Source organism: Grampus griseus (assembly GCF_964374135.1).
Source record: "Grampus griseus genome assembly, chromosome: 20".
Lineage (NCBI taxonomy): Eukaryota > Metazoa > Chordata > Mammalia > Artiodactyla > Delphinidae > Grampus > Grampus griseus.
In genome coordinates this window covers 439563-464028 of record NC_139014.1, presented here as the reverse complement: position 1 = coordinate 464028, position 24466 = coordinate 439563, and the positions used below count along the sequence as shown (strand labels likewise).

The following is a 24466-nucleotide window of genomic DNA, read 5'->3' as shown; positions in this document are numbered from 1 at the left end:
CAAGGATGGGGTCACATTCATCCTTTTGTCTCCACGTTGGGTACAGTGGGTTGCTGAATGAATGAATGAATGAATGGCGTTATCCAGCAAGGGGGACTCCCAGAGAAGACAAGGGGGCCCCTCGCAGCGGCCTGTCAAGAAAGCTGTGCGTTCCTGACGGTGGGAGGAAGGTGGCATGTCTGTCACCCATGGCCTGACTTCCAGGGAGCCAGCCCGCTGGTCTTCATTCATCCATTCAGCACGGCTGGGGTGACTTTAGTTGCCGCCCAGGGCCCCTCCTCGGAGCCGTGGCCACGACTGCCGGCTCACCCGCTGTCCTGCCGCCAGAGCCCACTCCCTGCTGGTGGCATCGCGGCCGCAGGACCCCGCGGGATTGTCCAGGAAGATGGGTGCCTGCAGGAGGAAGGCCCTGACCCTGCTGAGCAGCGTCTTTGCCGTGTGCGGCCTGGGCCTGCTGGGCATCGCGGTCAGCACAGACCACTGGCTGTACCTGGAGGAGGGCGTGGTCCTGCCCCAGAACCAGAGCACCGAGACCAAGATGTCCCTGCACTCAGGCCTGTGGAGGGTCTGCTTCCTCGCAGGTAAGGGCGCCCAGGGCTGGGGACAGCCCTGCCCCCAGAGAGGAGCAGCTGCCATCTCACACACCCCGGGGAAGCGACGTCCCTGCTGGAAGGAGGCTGGTCACCGCGGACAATGCTCATGAGCTCTGGGCCTGCTCCCTCCAGTGGCCAGGATCCACTCCAAACTCAAGGCCTGAGTCTCCCTGTCCACTTGGGCAAGTCCTCTCACCCCCGGGACCTGGGTCTTCCCACCTGGAAGATGCCCGTGGCCCCGCTGTCACCACACCGCCCACCCCCAGCTGAGAGAGGCGGCCTCAGCTCCCTGAGTCCTCCGTCGCAGTGCCTCCCCCTTGACTCTGCAAGGCAGGCCCTGTTATCACGTCCGCCTCACAGATGAGGGCAGGAAGATGCAGGGAGGTGAAGCGCAGGCACAGTCACGTTCTGTGAGGGCCCTCTTCCCTCCTTCTCCCCGTGTCCTCATAGGGCAGCAGGGGGAGAGGGAGCTCCATGGGGTCTCTTTTAGAAGGGCACTAATCCCATTCATGAGGGCTTCACCCTTGTGACCTGAGCATGAGGATGGGAAATTCTTAGCACTTTCTCTGTTCCTATGTCTATGAAATGGCAGGGAGAAAACGCAGGTGCAGGTCTTTGCAACTCTGCCAGATGGTGCAGGCCTTGATCCTGCCCATCAGGGCCTCCTGCCCACTTGCTAGGGCTTCTCTGGAACCCTTGGAGTTGCTACTCCAAGGGCTCTGTCCTTTATCCCTTCATCATGACCCGGAACCAGGCTGCACAAGAAGAGCCTCTCTGTGCCCCGTGAGTCTGGTCAGAAACACCACAGTGGGGTCATGGAGCCTTTCTTGGAGGGCTCTGTAACCCATGTGTGCACGGGACACAGGGAACACTTGTTCCTCCCAGCCTCATGGTAGGGCTTTGGTGGTTGGCGCCCACCCGTATTTAGCAGGGAGGACCGTGGAGGCCTGGCCTCCCCGTGACGTGTTGAGTCTACTTTTGGAATGGCACCAACACTGACCTCACCTCCCAGTGCCCAGACTGTGTGGCATCCATCTCTGCTTAAATCTGAAGCAGAGTTTGAAGTCACCAGGGTCTGGTTGCCAAAGTGGTCGACAAGGCTTTGGGGGTTCTGCTCCGTGACACCCACACTGGGGCACCTAAGCCAACCACACGCCATCCTTGGTGGAGTCTGTCCCAAAGCCACAAGACGGCCACCGGACACCTGACTCTCCCTTGAGTCTGCAGTGATCGCTTTTCATGCAGCTCTCGGTGCTTCTCTGGGAAAGATGTGATGTCAGGACGGGTGTCCACGTCTGCTGTGGGCCACCAGCTGGGGACGGGGCCCCCTAGGGTTTGAATCCAGCCCAGGTGTAAATACACAGAGGGTCAAACATCCTAGAAGCACCTGGGAATACCGTTTGAATTTGTTAACTTCAAATCCGTGTTCAGAAGGACCCAGAGTGTACGTAGTGGCTCTTGTCTCCGTAGGTGAGGAGCGGGGACGCTGCTTCACCATAGAGTATGTGATGCCCGTGAGCACCCAGCTCGCCTCCGAGTCCACGGTCAACGTGCTCAGTAGGTGCCTCCGACTTTCCAGCCTGGGCCACGAGCTGGACAGGGCAGAGCAGGGCAGAGGGAAGAGGCAGGGTGACTGCTTGTTTCTCAAGAGCCGATGCCCTGAGACTCAGATGCTTGTGCTGGCTGAGCTCACAGAGCTCGCTCTGCCAGTTACTTATCCAGGGTGGTGACAGGTTGCTGGAGTCTCCCATTGCTGTGACCCTGGCAAGCGAGAGGGCATCCATACCCAGTGACTTCCTCTGTTTGGGATGCTCTAACAAAATAGCGCAGGCAAGGCAACTTAGAAGCCACAGAAATTTATTTCTCTCAGCTCTGGAGATTAGAAGTCCAAGATCAAGGCGCCAGCACGGTCACGTTCTGGTGAGGGCCCTCTTCCTGCCTTCTCACTGTGTCCTCACATGGTGGCAGAGGCGAGGGTGCTCTGGGTGTGTGTGGGGGGGGGGGGTCTCTTTCATAAGGGCACTAATCCCTTTCATGAGGGCCCCACCCTCGTGACCTAATAAGCACCTCCCAAAGGCCCCACCTCCTATACCATCACCTTGGGTGTTAGGTTTAGCAAGTGAATTTTGGTGGGGGGGCGGGGGACACAGACGTTCACACCATAGTACCCAGGGAACTGAACCAGGCTCTCTGGCCCCCAGCGAGACTGACATCATGGCCTTGGCCTCACCAGAGCTGGTTCAGACCCATGTGAACCTGCAGCACAGTTCTGAGTCAGCATAGGCCCTGAAGGCTAAGGGCCAAGGAACGAAAGCCCCACCGAGGAGGGGATGGAGCCCGGGCTGCTCAGGCAGGGCGGGGGCTTGGGGACCAGCTGGTGTACACCGCCAGGAACACTTGACTCGGGAAGGTGAGCACTGAGTGAGGCTACCGGAGGCTGACGGCATCCTTCCATCCCCTCGGTCAGAAATGATTCGCTCGGCCACGCCGTTCCCCCTGGTCAGCCTCTTCTTCATGTTCATTGGCTTCATCCTGAGCAACATTGGACATGTCCGTCCCCACAGGACAGTCCTGGCCTTTGTCTCCGGCATCTTCTTTATCCTCTCCGGTAAGTGATGCCGTTTTCGCTCGTGCACTCTGCACTTCTGACATCTGATCCCTAAACCACTCTGCTCTGGGAAGCTCTGGTCCCAGCTGCGGGTCAGCCCCTGCTCAGGACCCGCCGCGTCAGTGGCTCGAGCACAGCTGAGTCCGAGCTGGAGGAGGGTTCTGAGGACCCAGGCCCGTCCATCACCTCTGGAGGAGCAGTGACCTGACAGCTCCCCCTGGGCAGAGCTGGGATGAGAACCCAGGGTCCTCCTCATGCCATGCCATCACTGACGCTTTCCCCTAGTTCCCACTGGTAATGAGTATTCCTTTTTCCTTTTGAGGGCTATGTCTTTGTGTGTTTACATGAAAGAAATACGATCTGCCTTTGGAATGACGGCCTCTTCATCTGCCATCCCTCAGCCATCCTCTAGAGACCCCCTACGCCCTACCCTGGGCTACCCAGGCCCCTTCAGCATGGATCTGTCCTCCTGGACCAACCCCAGACTGTACTCGATCATTCACTCTTTCTTTCGTTTATTCACGTGCTGACTCATCCACTCATGTGTCTCCCAGGCCTTATCACTGGGAGCTGGGATCTCTACCTACAGAAAGGGCAGTGTATTAGGGGACATAAACAAGTGGGCAGGAAACGTGGACCCTGCCTGACAAGGGCTCTGACAGTGTCAGCAAGTACTGTTATGGGGGCCAAGGGCAGCGGCGGAAACTCAGACCAGGAGCTGGTCAGGGACGGCCGCCAGGAGCAGGCGAGATGGAGAGTGAGTAGGAATTAGGTAGAGTGTGAGGTTGGGGTGGGCGGAAGGGAGCCTGGAGGGAAGAGAGAGGATGGAGGCCAGGGGACACTAAGCTCAGTCGTGACTTGTGGTGGCAGGAGCGTCAGGAGGATGTGGTGAGAGGTGGGGGGCGGCAGCCGAGGTCGCCTGGTTGGGTACTTTGTGAGAAGCCTCGGGAGGATTTTAAGCCGATGGATGGATGGACAGATGGATGGATGGACGGATGGATGGATGGATGGACGGATGGCTTGAGTAATGGACGGATGGATGGATGGATGGACAGATGGAAAGAAAAGATGAACAGCTGCCAGCACCAGGCATTCCTGTTGCCGCCCAACTTCCAAGCCACTTTAGGTTCCTTTTCCCAACATTGTCTTGTCAATATAGCTTGGGAGCCAGGTGGCGGTCAGAACACTAGATGCCCAAGAGCTTTTCTTTCTTTCTCCTTCCTTCCATCCATCCATCCATCCATCCATCCATCCATCCTTCCATCCATCCATCCATCTAACAAATGTTCATTGAGCACCTGCAGTGTCCTCAGCCCACCCTCTGCACCATGATGTTTCCACCTAGTCCAAGAGATACAGACCCAGGTTAAGCTCTTTCTTTATCAACTTCACAACAGTCAAGGCCACACAGCAGCTTCAAAGCACCTGAGGTTTTTCAGCGGTGGGCAGCAGGACCAGAGATCTCAGACTGAGCTTGGCCACATGAAGTGTTTTAATGACAGCAACAGACAGGGTTCCCTTGGGCCAGCTTCATTCCAGTGTGAGTTAAGTGCCAAGGAAGGCCTGAATCATGCTTGTTTTCCTGTAACATTCATCCTTCAGGATGCCCCAGCTTAATCATGTGAATGGAATTAAAGCTGAGCAGCTCAAAACACAGGAATTAATTGTGTCCTGTTGCAGTTACAGTCACTGATTGACGAGACCGATGCTCCGTCGGTCGTTTGCACAATGGCGGGAGGAGCTTAGGCAGCGCTGGCCCCCTGATGTAATGCTTGCCAGAGCCTGGACCATCTCTCTTTGCCTCTCCTGCCTAACGATCTCAGTAACTGGCCGCACCCAGGGGCAGGTGGGCTGCACAGAGCCACAGTTACAAGACCATCTATCCAGGCTCTGGAGGCCCTGGCTATCTCTGCCAGGGGAGCCTGTGTTATCCCTCAGTTCAGCGGAAGCCACTTGCTAAAGTCAGCGGTTCACACCCTGAGTTCACATGAGCCTTGCCTGGGGAGCACTTAGGACGACACGGTGCCAGGCGCCAGCCCAGGCCACGTGACTCAGAAGGTCCGGGGATGGGGCTCATGGGACGCACATCTAACAGGTGGTTCCGGTGGGGGGGGGGGCGGTGAGAACCCTCGGGCTCACCGTGGCTCGGGAGGTGGCTGGACAGAAGCTTTCTCACCTGCAGCCGTCCGCTTTCTAGAAGGTAATGGTCTAAACAGGGCCTTCAGGAGGAGGGCTCCTGCCCTCCCTGAACTCCAGAGTGGGGTCACGGTCACCCAAGGCCGAGGCCTTCTCCCTGAACCCCGAGGGAGGGCGGTGCCCCATCGGCGGCTCCACGGCTTCCTTGCCGAGCGCCCCTGCCCCCCTGCAGGCCTCTCGCTGGTGGTGGGCCTGGTGCTGTACATCTCCAGCATCAACGATGAGGTGCTCAACAGGACCAAGGATGCGGAGACCTACTTCACCTACAAGTACGGATGGTCGTTTGCCTTCGCCGCCATCTCCTTCCTCTTAACGGAGGTAAACCCTCCCCGCAGGCGGGGCGGGGCGGGGTGCTGCCCCGGGAGGGGGCGGAGGAGGAGGCCATGCCCACCCTGGACCCACCGCTCCCCCGCCCTTAACCCCCGGGCCCCGCCCCGCGCCCGCCTTCGGCCCCCTCGTGCTGTGCTCCCGCGGCTGCGTCCACGGCCAGGCCCCGAGCACGAGCTCCCCCTGCCTGCAGAGTGCGGGGGTGATGGCCGTGTACCTGTTCATGAAGAGGTGCACCGCCGAGGACGTGTACAGGCCTCACCCCGGCTTCTACCGCCCGCGTCTGAGCAACTGCTCCGATCACTCGGGCCAGTTCCTGCACCCCGACGCCTGGGCGCGAGGCCGCAGCCCGTCCGACATCTCCAGCGACGTCTCCCTGCAGATGAACAGCAGCTACCCAGCCCTGCTCAAGTGCCCCGACTACCGCCAGGTGTCTTCCTCCCCCTGCTGAGTCCCCGCCCCGGACTGCCGTGCCCAGACAGCCTTCCCTGCCCCCGCTGCCCTTGGTCTACGGCCCGGCTGTCCCCGTGCTTAGCTGTTTTCACCTGACCCGTGTCCCCTCCCTGCTCGCCCAGAGGAGCTCCTGCAGCCCAGGGGAGCCAGCGAGCGGATGACGGGTTGAGAGCTGGGGGTCCCCCCGCCTCTTGAGTGCCAGTCATTGGGCGCTCTCCTTCCCTGGGAGGGGTGGGCCTTCCAGCTCTGTCTTCCCCGCCGCACCCTACGTCATGAACCCAGGCCAAGGCCAGCTCTGCGATGCCAGGTTCCTTCCAGAGACCCAGCTGGGACTTGGGAGCTTGCCAACTGGCCTGGCCCTCGCGTCGTGATCTGGGCTATGGGGCCGGGAGGTGGCTCTGATCCGGAGCTCTGGCTGCTTCAGAGTCGTCCAGCGCTGTCCTTGTGAAGTCCTCTACCGTGTGGTCACCCCCCGTGTGCCCTGTCCACCCCCCCCACCACGGCCTGTGGGTCTTCTTCCTCTTCTCCCAGCAGAACTCAGCTGCCCCAGCTTTGGTCCCCAGCGGGCTGAGAGGGGTCTGAGGCCACCTGATGAAGTGACAAAGAGGTGTTAGTGGCTGATGGTGTCTTAATGTGCGTGGCCCGCAGTAACATATCTAACAAGGGCCTTTAATGCCTTAACCCAAAGCAGTGACTCTGACAGTGAGAACTGCAGAAGGTGGCTGGTCCGGGTTAATACTACCAAGCACTGTTTCAGGCCCGGGGGATGCCGTCCCCACTCACATGGGCAATATTTCTGGTCCAGGTCCCTAAAGTCTACTCATGTAGACGGACGTCTATACCACCGAAGGAGAAAGAAGGCAGCTTTCAAAGAGGCTGCCTGGGATTTGGAGCTGGTTTTGCTGATGCCTGAGTCTAAGCAAGCTGGACTCAGAATGGCCCTGCTGCTCTCCTGAGGATGCCTGCCGACATCGGGGTTGCCAGTTTAATCCTAATACAGGGCAGCATCTGCTTCCTGGGTATGGGGCGTGTGTAGGCAGGGACGCCTCCAGAAGATGAGGTGGCGTGATGCCCGTTTTCCGAGCAGGAAGCCTGAAGCCCCTTCCGTGAAGTTCACAGAGGGAAACGGGAAAGGCCCAGTGCTGGACGGGACCCCCTCAGGTCTCCACGCGTCTTCTCGCACGCCCACTTTGGGATTTGAGGTTTTGAGTAGCAAAACAACGCCAGGCTGTCTGCTGTGTATTTTTGCCACACCAGCTGTTCACCCTTTCTCTTGCTCTTTTTTTAAGATAGCATTCAGTTCTGGGTGCAAAAAGCCACCGTGGGCGACACGTGGGATCCGGAAAGAAATACAGAAAACCGCACTTGTGGCCGGGGTGGCCTTTAGAAGGGGAACGCATTCGTCTGCTGGGGCTGCCACGGGCTGTGTGGCTCAAACAACAGACAATTATGTTCTCACAGTTCTGGAGGCCAAAAGTGCAAGATCGAGGTGTCAGCAGATCTGGATTCTCTCGAGGCTGTTTTCCTTGGCTTGCAGATGACCATCGTCTCCATGTGTCCTCACAGGGTCTTTTTCCTGCACGCCTGCATGCCCCCCTGGTGTCAGACTGGATAAGAGCCCATCCTAACAGCCTCATTTTAACTTAAATCACCTCGGTAAAGGCCCTGTCTCCAAATACAGCCATATTTTAAGTCGTGGAGGGGAGGGCTTGAATATACGGATGTGGGGCTTTGGGGAGGGGGTGGGGGACAGTTCCGCCCAGAAGAGGCAGATTGCCTCGTAGCTGGATTGTTCCCTTGTTCACAGAATAATAGAGGAGAAACGAGGGGAGCCGACTGTGGTCCCAGTCCTGCCACTGTCCCCGCGTGGGTCCTGGGAAACCCCCTTCTGCCCCTAAACTATTTCCAAGCCCTCCTCCCACACCTACCCCCAGCTCTAATGATCCAGCCTCGTGTAGAAAGCTCCGGACAGCCCTCCTGTGTGACTGTTCACCCCTCCCCTGTACACTGATGGCAGCCGGAAAGCCCGCCTTCCACTCCACAGGCACCTGCTGTGACTCGTATCCTTGGTAACCGCTTACAGCTTAACAAGGAAACCAGTGCGCCCGCAGCAAAGGACTCGTGTAGTGTACTTGGAGACCGTTAGGTAGCATTTCCAAACTGGACGTTGTTTAGATGTGCTTTACTCCAGTCGTTGTCAATGTAATGAGCTCCTCGGACGCACTTTTCTCTCCCTGAAGTGCTCTCTCTCTCTGTCCATGTGCCAGGCTTGTTTGCGTGCACGTGGGGAAAATAGAATCCACTCCTGAACACAAGCTGATGGCTGACTGTGAGTGACATCATTAGGACGGGCCTTCGTCGGCCTAGATGCTGGGCTGCTAGGTCAGGCAGCTCTTACCCTGGGAATGTGCAATTTACACCTATCTTCGGGACAGGTTCTGGGTCCGTGTCTCCCCTCCTGGGTGACGGGTGAATGTATGAATTACTGTGCGACCGTGACAGTTTCTTTTCTTCTATAAATCTCAGAACTGGGACCTTTGCAGCCTCTCCACAATCAAAAGATTTTTCTCAGACATTAAAGTGTATAAACTCAACTCATAAACCATAAATTAGGGGCCCCTTCCCCAATACACTTTCTGACCTTTGGTTTCCTCAGGCACTTAAAAAAAAAAAAAAGACAAGTTTTTATTTTTTTCATCCTCAAAATATGGGATGGAGAGACTAATACACCAGAGTCTGATGCATTATGGAGTAAAACTACTCGGGGTTACCAGCCAGGGGCTGGGGACAATTCTGACGTTTGTTCCCTCTCACCTGGAACTCGCCAGCCTCCTTCTTCCTCCAGGGGTTGGTCACTGCTGTCGCCTCACCCCCGGAGGTGATCTTCAAAGAAATGGTGGTTATCAGGGCTGCACGGAGTTGAGGGGAGCAGATGGGGGCAAGTCCACACCAGCTTATCAGTGATGGACCCGAGGAGCCCGTGTCAGGGAGCCCCCTCCTTAATGTTTGGGTAACTGTCCTTCCTCCCTAAATAAAAGTGGTGTACTGGGGTTCTCCAGAGAAATAGAACCAAGAAGACACATGTATAGATTTATTTTAAAGAATTGGCTCCCGTGATGGTGGAGACTTGGCAAGTCCAAAATCTGATGGGAGAGGCCAGCAGGCTGGAGACGCAGGGAGGAGTTGCAGTTTGAGTGGGAAGGCTGTCTACTGGCAGATTTCCCTCGTGCTCATGGGAGGTCAGTCTTTGTTCTATTTAGGCCTTCAACTGATTGGATGAGACCCACCACATTACGGAGGGCAATCTGTCTTACTCAGAGTCCACTGATTTAAATGTTCATCACATCGAAAAACGCCTTCACAGAAACAGTCAGAATAATATGTGGGCAGCGTGGCCCAGCCAAAGTGACACATGCAATTAACCCACACAAGTGGATGAAGGGCAGGGGAAATAGCATTCCACCTTAAGAGTTGCAGAGTGGGTGGCAGGTGTGTGGATGGGGGAGTCAGCACGGCCACGCCAGGGGCACTGCTCCATCACAGGCTGCCCCTCTGGCTGAGGCCATCTGCCTGATGAGTGCGTGGAGCCCGTCTGCAGTTCCCCCGGCCTTGGCTTTTATCCCACACGCACCGAATGCACTCTCACATGCTAATATGACGCTTGGGAAGTTAAGTAGCCTTTGGAACACAAACTCTCCAGGTCGAGAGCGGGTGCAGAAGGGGATGAATGAGTGGATTCTGCTGAAGGCACTTGTGCTCAGATGCAGACAGGCCAGGACCCAGGGACCGTGAGCTCAGCCATGGTGGGAGGCTCAGCGGCCACCACCTGCAGTCCCAGCACTCCCTGCTGGGTAGAGGGTGGTGAGCTGTACCCGGCCAGAGCCCCTCCCCTCCTGGCAGAACTAAGGTCCCTGGATTCCCACACACCCCTGCACTGGGATCCTAGCCCTCTGCTCTGTGACCTTGGACAGGTCACACCCTCCCAGGGTCCTCCGAGGCTTTCTCTTGTCTGTGTAAAGCCTGAGCTCCCCATCTGTTCTGGAGTGAAGATTTTCTGCCTGGGTGGCCCTGCCCTGGGGTATTTGCACCCGATGAGCCCTCTGCCCTGCTCCTTCCAGGGCAGCAATAGACCCAGTGGTCAGAGGCCTGAGTTGCCCTCAGGGCGCCACTCCACCCTCTGTGTGTTGCCAGCAGCCAGGGGATGTCAGTTTTTTCATTCATAGGATGAGAGCATTGGATAAAATCGTCCCCGTGCTCTGCCCCCATGCTTCGTCTCCAGCTCTAGAGACTGCAGGTGTCAGAGGCAAAACCCCGCCAAGCCCAAATGAGGCGCCCCCACCCCACCTCCTGCCAGGAACAAGCAGACAGCACCCCGAAGACTGCGGAATTTGCATAAAAGATCGGATCCTTGAGGACCCCAAGGAAGAGCAAGGTCGGTATGGAGTGCACATGGCAGTCCCGGAGCAGCGGAGGGACGGAGGACGTAGGGGCCAGCAGCTACCCAGTCCCTTCCTCTCAGCCACGGGGAAGCGGGAGGGGCTTCTCCACCCAGCTTCCGCTCCCCCGGACGGCGTGATGGGGCGAACGGCCCTCGTTCAGCCAACTTCAGAGGCTCAGGGGCAGGTTCGAGGTCAAGCAGCACCACTTTCATGCTACAGGAAGGGCAGAAAGACGCTGCCCAGCTAGAAGGTACCCAAGTCGTGGCTGTGTCTGTCAGGAGCTGAAAACTGCCAGGTGGGAGTTGGGTGAAGGGAGGGAATCGGTGGTTCCCTATGAAAGTTCAGCCTAGAAAGGGTATGAAGAGCTCGGCCTCCGCCTTGGATCATCAGGCAAGGCGCCAGCCGGTTACCCCGGTGGGTTGAGGGCTCGGGGGTACGATCTCAGCTTCCTTTGCTGAGCCCCGTGCAGCCTTCCTGCAGGCTAGGGGCAGGCCCTCAGAGCTGGGCTTCGAGCCTCCACTGCCCCAGCCCCTCCCTCTGGGCCAGTTGGTAGGCGGCATACTTGGAGTCTCAGTTTCTCCATCCACGAGATGGGCAGCCTCCGCAGGCCCCCTTCCCTGAGAAGGAGTGAGTCCCGGTGAGAACATAGATGGGGGTTCTGGTGTTGCCGGTGGAGGGGATGTGCTGGTGCGGGCTGAGTGCTGGCCTGGAGCCAGCAGCTCTGTAACCCAAGCTTCGCTGACTCATCATGCTGTCTGAGCCCTGCCCCCATCCTGGCTTTCTTCCCACCCCTCTCCTCCCTCCTCACCTGCAGGAGGAGCGGTTTGGGACAGGATATCTGAAACCCCATTGCCCATTGAACCTGACCTTGAGCTCTTCCCCTTTCAAAGCTGGTGGCAACTGGCTTCCGGCCTAGGCACTGCAACAGATAGGACATCTCAACAGCAAGTAACAGTTGTGACTCAAACTGTGTTAGACAATAAAGCACTGATTTCCTTCACATCAGGAAGGCAGGAGTCAGTGTGGATTTAAGGACTGGCTGATTCAGTGGCTCAAGGATACCATCAAAAACCCAAGTTCTTTCCTTCCCTTGGTTGTGCCATCCTTGGAGTTGGCTGTATCCTCAGGGTGGCAGCAAGATGGCAGCAGCAATTCCAAGGGTCACATCAAGACGCAACAGCCTCAGGAGGAAGGAGGCTGTGTCTTCTTCTGTGTCCTTCTTAGAAGCAAAGGCAACTTTCTCAGAAGCAACCCAACCATAAGGCTCTACCTCATGTCTTATTGACCAAAACTGGGTCACATGCCCATTTTCAAACCACTGCCTGGCAAGGGGAGGGGTGAGTGTGCCCCAGCTACCTACTGATACATAACACATTATCCCAAAATTCAGGCGCTCAAGACAATCATAACTGTATCAGGATTATTTCTGACAATTTTAGGGGTTGGCTGGGCTCAGCAAGGTGGTTTTCACTCAGGGTATCTCAGGCAGTGGCAGTGACCGTCATCTCCAAGGCTTCCTTGTTCATTTGTCCAGCAGTTGGACACTGAACAAGGTCCCACTGGGACCTCAGTTACGGTCAGTGGCTAGAGACCCATGCACAGTCTCTTCAGAAGGCCTGGGCTCCTTCAGAACATGGCAGCTGGCTCTTAAGAAGGAGCTTCCCAAGAGACAGACAGAAGCTGTATTGCCTTTCTTTAAAGTTACCTGGGAAGCTACCTGGTGTCATTTCCATCACAATCACCAGACCACCCAGACTTAAGGGGAGGGAACATAGATCCTGCTGGTTCACTGTGTGAGAGCATTCCCACTGGGAGGGAAGAAGGAGAGATGGGATCTGTAATGGTAACCATCCTTGGAAAACAGGATCTGCTACACCATGATTGGCTTTGTTCTCCTGGCCCCGAGATTCTGACTTGGTGTTGAGGTGCAACCCGAGAGTCTGTTTCTCTGACAAGCTTCCAGGTAAGGTCAGGCTGTGCAGTGCTCCAGGGAGCTGAATTTTTTAAAGCTCCCAAGGTAGTGATAACACGAAACAGTGTTGAGAGCCACTGGCTTAGATCTGCCTTGGACTTGGGAATAAAGCCCCTTCTCCTGAGTCTAGTCAGGGAGTAGTGGCTTCCCAAACGAAATGCAGGAAGGGAAGGGGAAACGGTACAAGGCTTTCTCGTTGCTCCTCCTCCTTTCTCGTTGCTCCTCCTCCTTTCTCGTTGCTCCTCCCCCAGGCTCCGCCTCCTTAGACGAGGCTGTGCTTCGGGCAAGATGTTAAGTCCATGGGCTCAGGCCCAGCCTTTCTGTTCCTGGACCCCTTCCCTGATGAGCTGGTGTTCACCGGGCTGCAGCAAGAGCCTGCCCTTGAGAGAGAGGACGGCAGCGCCCAGCATCCTGAAGCGATGTGCTCTCCACACCACTGTCGGGACCCAGGGTGGGCCTCTGGCCCCGAGTACACCTGATGGCTGCTCAGAAACGACCTTGCAGTCTCAGGGCTCAGAGTGCAGAGTTTAACCCGATCCTCACCACTGATCTTTGAATAAGTCATTCCATACTCAGCACTTGTAAGAACAAGGACTGAGGGCTTTGGAGGTTTCTGATCAGGCGACAAGGAGGCCACGTGTCACAGTCCTCTCAGCAGGTTGCACTTGGGTCAATGTTCATCTTAAATCCACTCGCGGTCAAACATCAACCCCCTACTCCATTTCAGATGCAAGAGAATCTGCGTGAAAATGCTATGAAGTCTATTTTTTTTTTATGTAAATGGTAAGGTCCTCCTTGGATTAAGTTATTTTTATAACAAAATGGTACAAAGACTAAATTAAAGTCTAACCCCCCCCACAAGAGGCTCCAGGTGACTACCACATATTAAATCCAAAGCAATTCTCGGTGCCCTAAATGAATGAGGATTGGAAGAGGGCTGTCCTACAAGGTCAGGGATAGGTTTGGGGAAAATGGACTCGCCATCGCGAATCCAGACACGCTTTTGTGCCAAGTTTCGTCTGTTGTCAGTTTAAACACTGTGACTTCAGCTCCACCTCCAGCAGATGGGCGTCCCCAGGTGTCGGCCTTATCAACAGGCATGTAAAGCCCTTTTTAGAGTGCTAGGCACATAGTAGGTGCTTTGCAAGCATTATCTCATTTAACACTCTCAATTCTGCACATAGAAGGACACTGAGACCTAGAGAGGGTAGGAACTTGCTCACGATCACACAGATAGTATAACAGTTGCAGTTCTCTGCAAGTCCTGTTTCAAATGGCTGGTGTCTGCAGTGCTAAACGCCCACCATGGCCAAAGCACCCACTTCCATAATCAGAGAGAGAGTCCAGGTTCCATCCACAGACAGACAGAGGGCTTCCCTCGTGGCGCAGTGGTTAAGAGTCCGCCTGCCGATGCAGGGGACACGGGTTCGTGCCCCGGTCCGGGAAGATCCCACATGCCGCGGAGCGGCTGGGCCCATGAGCCATGGTCACTGAGCCTGCGTATCCGGAACCTGTGCTCTGCAACGGGAGAGGCCACAACAATGAGAGGCCCGCGTACCGCAAAAAAAAAAAAAAAAAAAAAAAAAAAAAAAAAAAAATCAAAGATAGAGAAGGAAATCTCTCATTAAGTGGGAAAGAAAAGCGAGGTTTGTTCCCCTGAAAGCTGCTTGTTAACCCTGAGTCTTTGTCTCCCCTCTCTACTCATGATGCCAGCCTGCGTAGGAAAAGCTCACTGTTTCTTCCTTTACCCATACACAATACTTCTGACACCAGCTGTGTGGGGTTTTCCTGACACCAAACAACTCTCAGTGACACCGGCTGAGTGTCCTACAATTCAACTCATTCCTGACACTCTGTAGAGTCAGCACAGACCCCACAGACTGAGGACTCAGTCCCACAAGACTGCCCTCACCACTTCAGACGCCAATCACAAGACATAGGTCCCCAGGTGACCCACAACTTCTGTCTGACTTGGCTACAGATTAGAAGCTCCTGTGACTCTCTTCCTTGGGTCTGATCCCTTGCTAGAACTCAAGGAAACACTAACTTGCACTTACCAGTTTATTACATAACATCGGATGTGAAAAAGGATTTAGATGAGTAGCCGGATGAAGAGATACAAGGGGTGAGATCTGGGAGGGGCCTGAGCACAGGGAGTGCTGTCCCTGCGTAGCTGGCACGTATCACCCTCCCCGCACACAGGCATGTTCGCCAACCTGGAAGCCCTCCACAGCCCGTACTTTAGGGTTTTCACGGCGGCTGCGTCACTGAGGCATGACGGATCGTTAACTCAGTCTCCAGCCCCCTCCCCTTCTCAGAGGGTGGAGGGTGGTGCGGCTCAAAGTTCCCGGCTTCTGGTCATGGATGGCTTGGCCTTTCAGGAGACCAGCCCCCATCCTGGAGCTGCCCAGGAGCCCACCCAGAGTGGCCTCATTAGAACAAAAGACCCTCCGGTCACCCAGGAAATTACCAGGGTGTTAGGAGCTCTGTGCCAGGAACGGGGGGCGGACACCAGTGTATGTGTTTCCCATTATGTCACACAGCCAGTGTTGGAAGTGGCCGCAGAACAAGACCCGACCTTCCTGACTGAGGCGCGGTCAGTGGGGGACCCTCACCGCGCTCTTTCTGCCTGTTAGCACGTGGAGGACTCGGCCCACGTGTGGACTGACCAGTGAGCACGTGACCGGGGCTCGTCTGCCGCATCCTCACCAGCTGATCCCAGCGTCGGGCTCAGCTCCTGGGGATGAGCTCACGGCCAGCTCTGGCCCCCAGATCTCATTCTCCCAGGACACCTGGGGCAATGGCCGTGGGCAGTGAGACCCCGCCGGCTGGCTGGAAAGGAGGGAGGACGTTTTCGTTTGCTCAGCACAACATTTCTGGAAGCACCGTATGTGTGAGCTCTTGTCCTGGTGGCTGCATGAAGTGCAAAGAAAAATGTGGCGTGTAAATGAATTTCCCTTCACCACACTTAAACGCGACAAGTGCCACCTTGTTTCTCTAAATCAAATTAAATCTGACTTTGAGCCCCGACTCAACTGGCTGGTGAGAAATTCAAAGTCCCCGAGGGCAGCTCAGAAATCCAGCCGGGAGGGGACGCAGAGGCTGCCTGGTAGCTGGAAGTCACAGCCCCACAGGGGAGGCGAGGGAGAGGCAGCGTCCACGGTCCTGAGACACGGCTCCCCGCCCCCCAGGCCGCAAGGGGCTCTGGACTCTTGGAAGCCACCAGTGGCTCTTCCTGGCCCATTGATTGGATGCAGGCCTGATCCACCGGCAATAACGCTCCTTCCGGAGGCTTGAAAGCCCTGCCGTCTTTCTTTGTGAAGCTGGTGACCAGTGATTGCCACGGCCCAAGTCCGTTATTTTACTGTGATGGTTGCAAAACGCTGATGTTCTAATATCACCCTTTCTTCATTGATGAGGTGGAAGACGCGGTCCAGAGAAACCTTTCCTCCTCCGCTCTGGTTTCTGTCCCTCGGTCATTACTCTGTAGCTGCATATGCCCTGTTGTATACATGTGCCCAGTCCCCCGTGGCTGGACATTTGGGTTATTTCCAGACCCTGTAAGATTGCAATGTCTTTTTTTCCTTGAAGAATGTGCTGTATTAACAGGCATTACATGACAGGGAAAAGGGAAGGGGGCCCGCAGTCAAATAAATATAGGGAATACCGGTTAAGGCAAATCTACAAGTCAAAGTTTGTCCAGGTAGCCGTAGACCATCCTTCTCTAAGACCTTCCTTGAGGGCCCTACAAGGGGACCACTAAACCACGTGTTCTTAGGAGAGGATTCCATATGGCTTTAAAGGTGCAAGTGGCTAAGCTGTATTTTTGATGGATGAAGGTGAAAGTGTGGAAAAGCTTTTGACAGTCCCTTTTAAAAGCGTTACGCCTGTGGTACACCAAGGGAAAGGGGTTCTTAAAGAATTGATTCAAAACTCCAGCGCCGATTGCTGGAGACCATCATTGCCCTCCGCGTGGGCCTTGTGCATTTGTCTGTTCGGTTTGTCAAGAAGATGACATAAACCTGTAACCTAAGGCGATTTCCCGGCCTTAAGCCGATCTATAGCAGCCTGTGCCTGGAGTATTGGTTTTGGGAGTGGAAAGCCTGTACTTGGCATTTACCCCCTGCCTTTATCAAATTATTCACTTGTCCATTCAACCTAGAACTTGCACCCACAAAGGAGCATTTTTTGTTTTTCAAATTTCGAATGCTTCTCCAATTTTATAAGGAAAAAAAAGCTAACAACTCTGCCCTCTTATGGCCAATGTATTGATTTCCTTCTCTTTAATACATTGCTTTGGGATAGAAAGGAACAAGCTTATTCCCTTTGTGACTTTGACATTGCCTCATGTGCATTTGCTTCCGAATAACGGACATCGGCTTGCAGAAGTGCAGAGGAACCTGTGAACATTTGGGCTGATTCCAAGGAAAACATCTCCTAGTAACACTTTGCCAAGCCTCCCCTATTTTCGTTTTCTTATCTTTGATCTTATCTTCATTTTCAAGACCTGTGTCTGAGCAGTGAACATCGATGTTGTTACGCTTTCTGGTCCCTGTGATTTCCCTCTGCTCCAAGGACATTAAACATATCGCAAGCTTCCTCTAAGAAGCCTTCCCTGGCTAAATGGCTCAAGAATGGTCCCTCCTTTGCCAGCTTTGGAGAGGCCCAGAGCAAAGCTGGCAGCCCACTTCCAGGGGGGCGTAATAGCAGTAGTCTGATAGATGCTGCCGTGTTTCCCTTAGATTTTAAAACATCCTGTGGCACCCCTGGGAGTTCACTGCAGTGCTCTGGGGCACCACAGTACACAGCTTGGGACCTGTGGTCCCAGGGCAGTAAACTGGTGATTCGATGCCCCGTCACCCTTGCACTCCTACTGTGCATTCCTGCAGAGGTGGACATTGCCCTACACAGCCCAGTGGAATCATCAGCGTGGGGAGCTAACAGTGACACGTCACTACCGTTCAAGCGCCACCGTGGAGGGCAGTCTAAGGGGCCACAGTGGACTAAAGGAGGAGCGACCGGGAGGGCTAGTGGGGCTCTTCGTTCAGGTGAAGGGGGAATGGGAGTGCCCTGGTAGGAGGGGCTTTCTAGCCACACCATGCAGAGTGGGAAGCTTTGTGCATTTGGGAATCGTGGGTTCACTGGGGCACAGAGACTAGAGACACAGGTTGGGGCCAGAAACCAAAGAACTTTGAACTCCAGACTAAGGATTTTGGATGTCCTTTTGGAGGCAGTGGGGAGCCAAAGAGGTTTCAGGCCGGACTCATTTTTTTTTTCATTGAGGTATAATTGACATAACATTATAATAGTCTCAGGTGTGCAATGTAATGACTCGATATTTGTATGCACTGCAAAATGATCGCCACAATAATTCCAAGGTAACACCCGTCACCACACACAGTTATACATTTCTTTTTCTTATAATGAGAACAGTCAAGATCCCCTCTCCTAGCTACGTTCAGATACGCAGTACAGTGTTGCTAACTAGAGCTGCCATGCTGCACGTTACGCCCCAGGACGTATTCATTTTATACCTGGAAACGTGTACCTTTTGACCCTCTTTATTCATTTTATCCACCTCAGTCACCCCCCAATCTGTTCTCTATATCCATGAACTCAGTTTTTTGTTTGTTTGTTGTCTTTTTTTGGTTTTTGTTTTGTTATTGTTGTTTTAGATTCCATATGTAAGTGAAATCATACAGCATTTCTCTTTTTCTGTCTGACTTATTTCACTTGGCATAATGCCCTCAGGGTCCATCCATACTGTCACAAATGGCAAGATTTCATTGTTTGCTATGGCTGAGTAATATTCCATTGTATGGATATAATATATATATATGTATATACCACATCTTCTTTATTCATTCATCCATCAATGGACATCTAGGTTGTTTCAATGTCTTGGCTATTGTAAATAATGCTGCAGTAAACGTGGGGATATCTATATATCTTTTCAAATTAGTGTTTTCATTTTCTTCTGATAAATACCCAGAACTAAAATTGAATTGCTGAATCTTATGGTAGTTCTATTTTTAATTTTTTGAGGAACCTCCATACTGTTTTCCATAGCGGCTGCACCAATTTACATTCCCACAAATGTGTACTAGGGTTCCCTTTTCTCCACGTCATTGCCAACACTTGTTATTTTTTGGTTTTTTGATAATAGCCATTCTGACGGCGTGAGACGATCTCACTGTGGTTTTGACTTGCCTTTTCCTGATGATTAGCGATGAGGAGCATCTTTTCCTGTACGTGGCCATCTGCATGTCTTCTTTGGAAAAATGTATATTCAGATCCTTTGCCTATTTTTTTGATTTTTTCTTTTTTTTGCTGTAAGTTGTATGACATTTTTGACAATGGTCCCCCAGGCCACAGCCCAGATCAGGGGAGGAGCAGGGAGAGAGGCTGGGCTATGAGACAAGGGGGAGGCTGTTCACCTGCCCAGGTGGAGCCGACTGGAGGCCCAATGGGGATGGAGGGGTGGTCACCCCTCAGAGAGCCCTGTGCTGGTGGCTTCTTATCCCACCCAGGCCCATGAGGATGGAGGCCAGTCCTCTGCTTCATCTCACGAACTGCACAGCTCACCTCACGGCAGGAGATGCTCCACACACATGTACTTAATGATCTCAGAGCAGACCTGTCCAGATGCGGATTTGAGAACCTAAACGAAGCAGCATCGAAGAGGTCAGCTCTCAGGATGCATAACATCACGGTTAATTCCGGAAGGTCTGAAGTCAGACGGCTTGTGTTTGTTTCCAGGCACCATCGTGCTCTCCCTTTTCCTCACCCACCAAAAGATAGTAAGGATCACTCTCTGGGTTGTCATGGGGATTAAATGAAGACACTGGTGTAGGGTTCTTAGCCAGCACCTGGCACAGAGTAATAGTAAAATAAATGTTAGCTAATGTCGCACCTCTTGAAAGATCTGTGTCCTGATGAAGGGGTCACTTTCATCAGAGGCAATATAAGGACCAACAATTTGTTTAATCAGTAAATTCTTAAGAAATAGGATGTTGGGCTGGGCTCCAGGAGCTTGGATGGAGACGGGGAAGGGGCAGGATGGGGAGCTAAGGGGCGGAAAGATTCCAGAAGGGAGGCTGGCATCCGGAAGCCAGCAGAGTGGTCAACAGATGCTTTGACTCGAGGGGGTGGGCTGAGGGACAGAGACTAAGGAGAGGCCACGGGCGGACCAGGGTGCAGCAGACCGGACGATGGTGTGGGCAGAGTCGGGAGAGGCTGGCAGGCGTGAAGGGGAGAGGGAGGGATAGCGTGAGACAGTCATGTGTCTCCCATTCACTCCGAGCACAGAAGACCTTCCCATTGATCCCCGGGGTCCTCAGGACTCAAGCCTGGGGTTCAGGCTCAGGGTGGACCCACCCCGGGAACCTGGGGAGAGGAGAAAACAGCCCCAGCGCGATCTCAACTCCCAGGGAGTCTGCTGGTGTGCTCCGACACAGGGGGGACGCTAGACAGAAAGGAAGCCATGCCTTCAGCCTTTCCTGGTTGCAGTCATTGGCACACGCTCCTTATAGGAGGAAGGGCTTTCCTTTGGGACAGCAGTCCAAAGAGGGTTAAATTCATTTCTTTAAAAGAAGCACCAAAATCCCACCATAGTTCACATAGTTCAAACGCATTTACGTGAACAGACAACATTTATAGCAGGAAGAAAAAAGATAGCTGCCACACACACACACACACACACACACACACACACACGCCAAGCTTCCAAAGGCAGAGCAGGTGTGTCCCGCTGGGAGGACTGTGCAATCAGGAGGCCGATAATTAAGCGGCAGATATATATGGAGACAGTTCTTTGGCCAGAGAACATTGCAGATTGCTCTGCAATCCCATCATCTCTAGCTAGAAAGAGGAAAAATGTGGAGAATCTAGCAATTACCTCTGAAAGCTTACCCGGTGATGGGCGGAGGGAAAGGCGGGGAGAGGACAGGCCCCGGGCACCAGGTCTGAGCCGGTGTCTGGGGCAGCAGGAGAGGAGGCTGGGGGCGGGGGGCAGGGCTGCAGGCTCTCCCATTTGGGGCTCACAACCTCGTATGCAGGCATGCACCCGTCCCCTCCTGCAGTCTTTCTGTCTTTGAGAATGAACTTCTCAACAGCAGAGACCCAGCTCTATGAATTCACAAACCATGACTTCCCAGGAAGTTCCCTGCCTTAAAGAGGCACATCTGTAATTAACTCGGGGGTCCGTTTAGAGAAACAAATTCTCAGCAGCAGGGCCCAGCTGGTTGCCATGGAAACGCCCAGGCACAGATGTAGGTTCTGGCGTATTCTGGGATGGAACGTAACCGCCCTGCTCTTCTGATGCAGCCATCTTGGTGCTGTGGACACTCTGACTGTGGCTGAGAACCAACCGCTTCAACTTTCAGATACTGTCCACTAGCAAGTGAGGGTCAACAGGGAATGGGAGAGCTAGACATGGAGGATGTAAATAGAAATTTAAAGGGCTGATCCTAAAGGGGCAGCTGAGCTAGTGGGGCCAGTGATGAGGGAAGGCTTTCCCAAGGAAGTGGCATTTGAAACCCAGCCCCAACAAGTAGGAGTTCCTGGGGAAAGGCCTCAGGCAGATGCTTCCAGGCTGGCAGCGGCCCGCGCAAAGGCTCTGAGGTGTGTTTGAGAACTTGAAGGAAGCCCAGGTCAGCGAGCAGGGAGGGTGGAGGGGCTAAGAGACGGCGTTAGGGACAGGGGAAGGGTACAGATTATCACTATTGGGCACACTACTTGGTATTTGTTGGAGAGGAAAAAAAGCACTTTACAGAACCATTTTCCACAAAAATGGTCAAGTCAAAACTGCCCAGACCAGACACACTAGTTCACAAGGGCCTGTTCCAGTCCTTCTCTACCGGGTGTTCTGAGTTAATTGTCTATTTCTGAACACTCTGCAGGAGAACTCAGCAGAGAACAATGTTGTCACATTTTTAGTGTGAATTTTGTGTTTATTCTGAATTATTGCCCCAGAAAAATGTGGAGAATCACTCACACGTGTTAGGTGTCAGCCACCTGCCAGGTGCTGGAGGGGCACTTCAGGTGTGTGGTCTCCAACCTTCTCTTCACAATGACCCGATGGAATAGATTCTTTTTTCCACTGCATGCACGAGAAGTTGGAGTTTGGGAGAAAACAAATAACTTGCCCCAAACCACCCAGCCTGCAGGTGGAGGGGCCTGACGATCCCAGGATCGTCACGATCCCAGGATCACCTGCCACCCTCAGCTAAGCTTTAACCTAATTGAAAGTTACCTGTTGAGCGCCCACTGCGCGTCAGAGGCCGTTCCGGCGAAAGGCCCCCAGGAACGGACCTTCCGGTGGGAGGGGCTGGGGATGGAACCCGGTAACACACACCTGAGGTAGGTGCAGGTGCGATGAGGCCCATAAAATAGGATCAGGGCTAAGAGAGTGGGGGCGGCCTCTCTGATGGGGTGACATTTGGGTTGAGCCCTGTACGGTAGGGGACATTTGTGGAATCTGTTAGAAATAAAGGTTTGGATTAAGTTCAGAAAATGGTGGCATAACTCTCGGTGCGGAGCCGTTCGTTGTCTTAGCTACCTGCTCGGACACAAGGGGAGAGCGCCATCTAGCGGCTGGATCCGAAACTGCATGGATGGCGCCTGCAGGCTCGGTGCATTTAACCTCCACACGCGGAAGAGAGACCCAACCCTTTATAAGCCCCCTGCAATTCAGAGACTGCACGGTGGGTATTCTCGACCCCGAAACAAGTAAGTAAACAAACAAACAAGCCAATGAATGAATGAGTGAATGAATGAATAAATAAACGAATAAATGAATAAATAAAATAAATAAATCTCCAAGCCTCGTGTGTAACTCTATGTGTGTGCACATATTTTTTTGGCCACATCTAGGTGCCACTTGTTAATATTATTAACATTTTTTCTGTAAACGAACTGACTGACTTGTTTACTGAAATGCATTTCATTTAAAAGAAAAATCTTTGTCAACCTCATGCAGTACATGGAAATCCAATATTGTGCACAGAAGTAGAAAGTTATGATCAAGGCGAATCCACAGAACGTGGAATCTCATGGTTGACTTCTGGCCAGGTGCTGCTGCCTCCTGAGCGCTCTGGACGCCAGGCCTTGCCCTGTTAAAGGGATAGGCTGGCAAGTACGTCTGGGATGTCAGAGCCAGAGGAGCAGAACCAAGCAGAACCCTTAATCGGAAGGGATGAAAGACACGAAGAGGAGAAAAACTTTCTCACAGGGAGATGGGATACTATTTAAGGTCAGGCCCTGCTCCACCTAACCTTCAGGGGTGCACTGCCCCGGAGGGTCCAAAAACACATGACTGTGTGTGTATGCTTCTCTGGGCATGGAATCTTCATGACAATCACCGGAAATGGTCCTGGTGACCATACACCACACCACACCCTCACCCCACCCTGGCCCCGGGAGGTTGAATGCCATGAACCTGAACCAGAAATGAGGTCTCTTTTTCTGCACCTGGAGATGTGAGTGTCATCCATTAAGGGGGACAAAATCCTCCTTTAATACAACTTATTCATTCATTGAAAGCAGTTTTAAAACGTATCCAAATGGTGTGTATGATTCTTTGGGTACTTTTTATTAAATTTGTGCATTATGATTTTGGGGTCAAGGGGAAAATAAAGGAGAAATTGTGATCCCATTATAATTTTTTTGCATTTTTAAATTTTTCATTTTTTAATTCATAGGCTATATTTTTAGAGCAGTTTTAGGTTGACAAATAAATTTTAAAGTCAAATTTTCAGAAAAGTTGTCAAGAGCAGTTGTTCTTTCATTTCACGACCTCATTCCTGATCAGTCTGTAGAGATAGGTATCTTTCTGATGCACATGGGGACTTAGGACAGTGTAGCTGGGGGAGGCTGCCCGGGCAGCGGCCTGGAGCAGGATGGATTTCATGGAAGGCAGCTCTTCTCTACCGACACGCTGCCAGGGTCAGGTGTCATGCTAACCAGTCACTAGCCAGTTCCCATTCCTGGCCCAGTTGCTCCATTTCCAGAAGCAAAGGATCTGCTTATAAAAATCTGATTGGGGGCTTCCCTGGTGGCGCAGTGGTTGAGAATCTGCCTGCTAATGCAGGGGACACGGGTTCGAGCCCTGGTCTGGGAAGATCCCACATGCCGTGGAGCAACTGGGCCCGTGAGCCACAGCTACTGAGCCTGCGCGTCTGGAGCTCATGCTCCGCGACAAAAGAGGCTGCAACAGTGAGAGGCCCGCGCACCACAATGAAAAGTAGCCCCCGCTTGCCACAACTAGAGAAAACCCTCGCACAGAAACGAAGACGCAACACAGCCAACATAAATAAATAAATAAATAAATTTATTTAAAAAAAAATCTGATTGAGAATAAGAACAGAAAAAGCTGACCCAGCCTACAAGGTTAGGAAGCTAAAGATGAGATTTTGAAGGTTGAAGGAGATCAGGTTTCACGTCTGCCACAGGGTTACTTTTCTGAGCAGGGGTGCTGTGCAGACCAAGACTGGCTCTTTCCCACCATCTCTGGGTGTTCTCCAAGGGAGAGAGTAGAATGCCGCGATCTGGCAGCCGGAAAATGAGATTTCCACATCACCCGGCTCTGTCTGCCCAACTCTGCTCTGAAAACACAGAATTTAAAAGGCCAACGGCCTTGATTTCCCGGTGGAGGAAAAGGGCAGCAGAGGCCTGTGAAGACCTCACATTTCTACAGCTTTTGGACGGGAAGCCTCCCGGGTTCAGAAAGGGCCTTGTTTTTTTCAGAGCGCGCATCCTGGTGATTGCCACTTAGTACACACTGACTGAGAACGCACAGAGTCCGCCGAAAGTGACTACGAATTCCGTAGTGCTTTGGAACATACACGTGGTCGATTCATCACAACGGCACCTACACAAT

General features: G+C 53.4%; 1 protein-coding gene across 1 annotated transcript; it reads left to right on the top strand.

Moving 5' to 3' along the window:
• Positions 1-385: 385 nt before the first annotated feature.
• Positions 386-6175, top strand: CACNG5 (calcium voltage-gated channel auxiliary subunit gamma 5; the record flags this gene model as incomplete). Its single annotated transcript, XM_082679259.1, has 5 exons — positions 386-581; positions 2064-2150; positions 3061-3201; positions 5570-5715; positions 5918-6175. The coding sequence occupies 5 exons, from the start codon at positions 386-388 to the stop codon at positions 6173-6175; spliced, it is 828 nt and encodes a 275-aa protein (XP_082535385.1).
• Positions 6176-24466: the final 18291 nt, after the last annotated feature.